Here is a 2,500-nt window from a genome sequence, read left to right as displayed (position 1 = left end):
AGTGTGTGTGTGTGTGTGTGTGAGAGAGAGAGAGAGAGAGAGAGAGAGAGAGAGAGACTGTGTGTGTGTGTGTGTGTGTGAGAGAGAGAGAGAGAGAGAGAGAGAGAGAGAGAGAGAGAGAGAGAGAGAGACTGTGTGTGTGTGTGTGTGTGTGTGAGAGAGAGAGAGAGAGAGAGAGAGACTGTGTGTGTGTGTGTGTGTGTGTGTGTGTGTGAGAGAGAGAGAGAGAGAGACTGTGTGTGTTTGGAATGAGAACATGATTAAAGACATTGTCTGCAGTTTAGTTCAATTCTTGTTCATTTGTATGTTTTTTCAAATACAGTTCATTTCAAAGCAGGGTCTTTTTCATTAAGGAGCAATTCTTAGCACCACTTTAATAACTGTCTGTGTTGTCTTTAATGTCAAATTCTTATAATTAACCTTTTACAATAACAACTGATTGTTTCAATTGTATCTTAATTAGCATTTAAAAACTTTTGGGATCAGTAAGATTTTCGTTACTTTTTAAATAAGTCTCTTCAGCTCACCAAGACTGCATTTATTTGATCAGAAATACAGAAGAATAAAAACAGTGAAATATTATTCTAATGTAAAACATCTGTAATGTAAAAAATCATATTATTCTGATTTCTGAAGATCATGTGACACTGAAGACTGGAGGAATGATGCTGAAAATACAGCGGAGCATCACAGAAATACATTACACTTTAACACAGATTCACACAGAAAACAGCTGTTTACATTAGAATAATATTTCACTATATTTCTGATCAAATAAATACAGTTGAGCAGAAATTGTGAAGTGATGAAACTAAGGTGAGTTTCTGCATAAAACCACACCAAATCTCTTCCAGAGGGTCATTTCAGGAGTCAAGACTTCATATCTTGATTTAAGAATGTTTAAACATTTGCACTGGACAACTAATCAGTTTAATTTCAGAATAATTTATTATCTTGGTTCTGATTGGCTAAGGGATGCTGATCTTCTGCATAGTTGTTTCACTTTATTTCTGTTTCGAATAGCTTTAAACAGACTCTGCAGGAAAAGATCCAGAAAATAAAGACAAGACCAAGCAAATAAATATTACACTCTCATTCAATTGACTTTTTTTTTTTCAGATAATTATTTTATTAATATAATTTATTGCTTTCGCGCTCAAAGGGTCTTAACTTTTTTTTTTTTTTACTTTCGTAAAAAGAGTTTTAGTCACATATTTCAGAATTTTTGCATTTTATAGCGTTAATAATATTATTGTCTCTATATGCAGTAAATTATATTTGTTTCGTATGATGGGCAAATCATATTCATAAGGTGTGAAAGATCAGCTGAATTACAGCTTTCATCCTCTTCACCTCACTGGTTTCAGATGAAGTGTGTTTGCCTGTAATTTTCATAGACAGTAAAAGAAATGAGTAATTTTATCTCTGTATTTGAGTACGTTATGTTTTCTGCACGGGTCGATGACGTATTTCCGCTTCCGTCACGGCGCGATTTGAAGCGGGTGAGCAGCGCGACGCACAGAAGGTAAACAAACTCCTCAAACTCTCTTTAAACTCTAGAAACAGAGCTTTTAAACTCTACAGAAGATCTTCAGAGTCACGGAGAAACTGTCCTCAGTCCGCGAGATTAACATGACACGCTTCTGACGGAGAAGTAACGTCACAGTCTTATATTCCGTTAAGATTATATGAACAGAATACTAACCTCATATGATTATAGAAACAATGCTCCACTCATGACGATCACTCGGTGTCAGATTTTATTATTTTATATCATTTCAGCATAAGAGTGGCATTTCAGTTTGTCTGCTTCTGTTGCCGTGGTAACCGAGGGTTTACGTTAGTGAAAATCATAACGATATGAATTAACAATAAAATAACTAAATATTGTTTCAGTTTGTACAGGTTTTTGTGTTATTATATGTGAAAAATGTCATTAATAAAAATTATAAACAACTATATATATATATATATATATATATATATATATATATATAAAACAATTAATCTTGATGAATTACATTCAAAAGTTTGTTTACTTAATAAATTGAGTGTGTAATATAATATAGAAATACAAAAAAATTGCATGCTTGTGTGTGTATATACATATATATATTGAATGCTATTAATCATTTGACAGCACTAATGTGTATATATATCTGAATAAATGATGAGATTCATCTGTGTGTGTGTGTGTGTGTGTGTGTGTGTGTGTGTGTGTCTGTGTGTCTCTCGGTGTGTGTTTCTGTGTGTGTGTGTGTGTGTTTCTGTGCGCGTGTGTGTGTGTGTGTCTGTATGTTGTAATGTGTGTGAGTGTCTGTATGTTGTAATGTGTGTGTGTGTCTGTCTGTCTGTATGTTTTAATGTGTGTCTGTATGTTGTGGTTTGTGTGTGTTTCTGTGTGTGTGTGTGTGTGTGTGTGTCTGTATGTTGTAATGTGTGTGTGTGTGTGTGTGTGTGTGTGTGTGTGTGTAGTGAGAAGATGTCAGTGGACCGAGCT

General features: G+C 34.4%; 2 protein-coding genes across 4 annotated transcripts in view; both read left to right on the top strand.

Annotated features, from left to right (window-relative positions):
• LOC127944747 (eukaryotic translation initiation factor 4E type 2-like) overlaps positions 1–333 on the top strand; it is a 4,093-nt gene extending 3,760 nt beyond the window's left edge. For both annotated transcript variants that reach the window (XM_052540956.1, XM_052540955.1), the window contains one exon: positions 1–333. This exon is cut by the window's left edge and continues 227 nt beyond it. The gene's annotated coding sequence lies outside the window, so the exon portion shown is untranslated.
• Positions 334–1,371: 1,038 nt separating this feature from the next.
• The window catches only part of cntrob (centrobin, centrosomal BRCA2 interacting protein), an 11,058-nt gene continuing 9,929 nt past the window's right edge, over positions 1,372–2,500 (top strand). Inside the window, exons 1-2 of one of the 2 annotated variants that reach the window (XM_052540951.1) lie at positions 1,372–1,525; positions 2,476–2,500. The exon at positions 2,476–2,500 is cut by the window's right edge and continues 176 nt beyond it. In XM_052540951.1, the coding sequence (XP_052396911.1) occupies positions 1,410–1,525; positions 2,476–2,500 (141 nt within the window). In that variant the 5' untranslated portion in view covers positions 1,372–1,409. Of the gene's footprint in view, positions 1,655–2,475 lie in introns of both variants that reach the window. The other variant, XM_052540952.1, reaches the window with a different exon arrangement.

This window comes from Carassius gibelio, chromosome A23 (genome assembly GCF_023724105.1).
Source record: "Carassius gibelio isolate Cgi1373 ecotype wild population from Czech Republic chromosome A23, carGib1.2-hapl.c, whole genome shotgun sequence".
NCBI lineage: Eukaryota > Metazoa > Chordata > Actinopteri > Cypriniformes > Cyprinidae > Carassius > Carassius gibelio.
The sequence above is the reverse complement of the archived record's forward strand: the minus strand, read 5'-3'. Positions and strand labels throughout refer to the sequence as shown.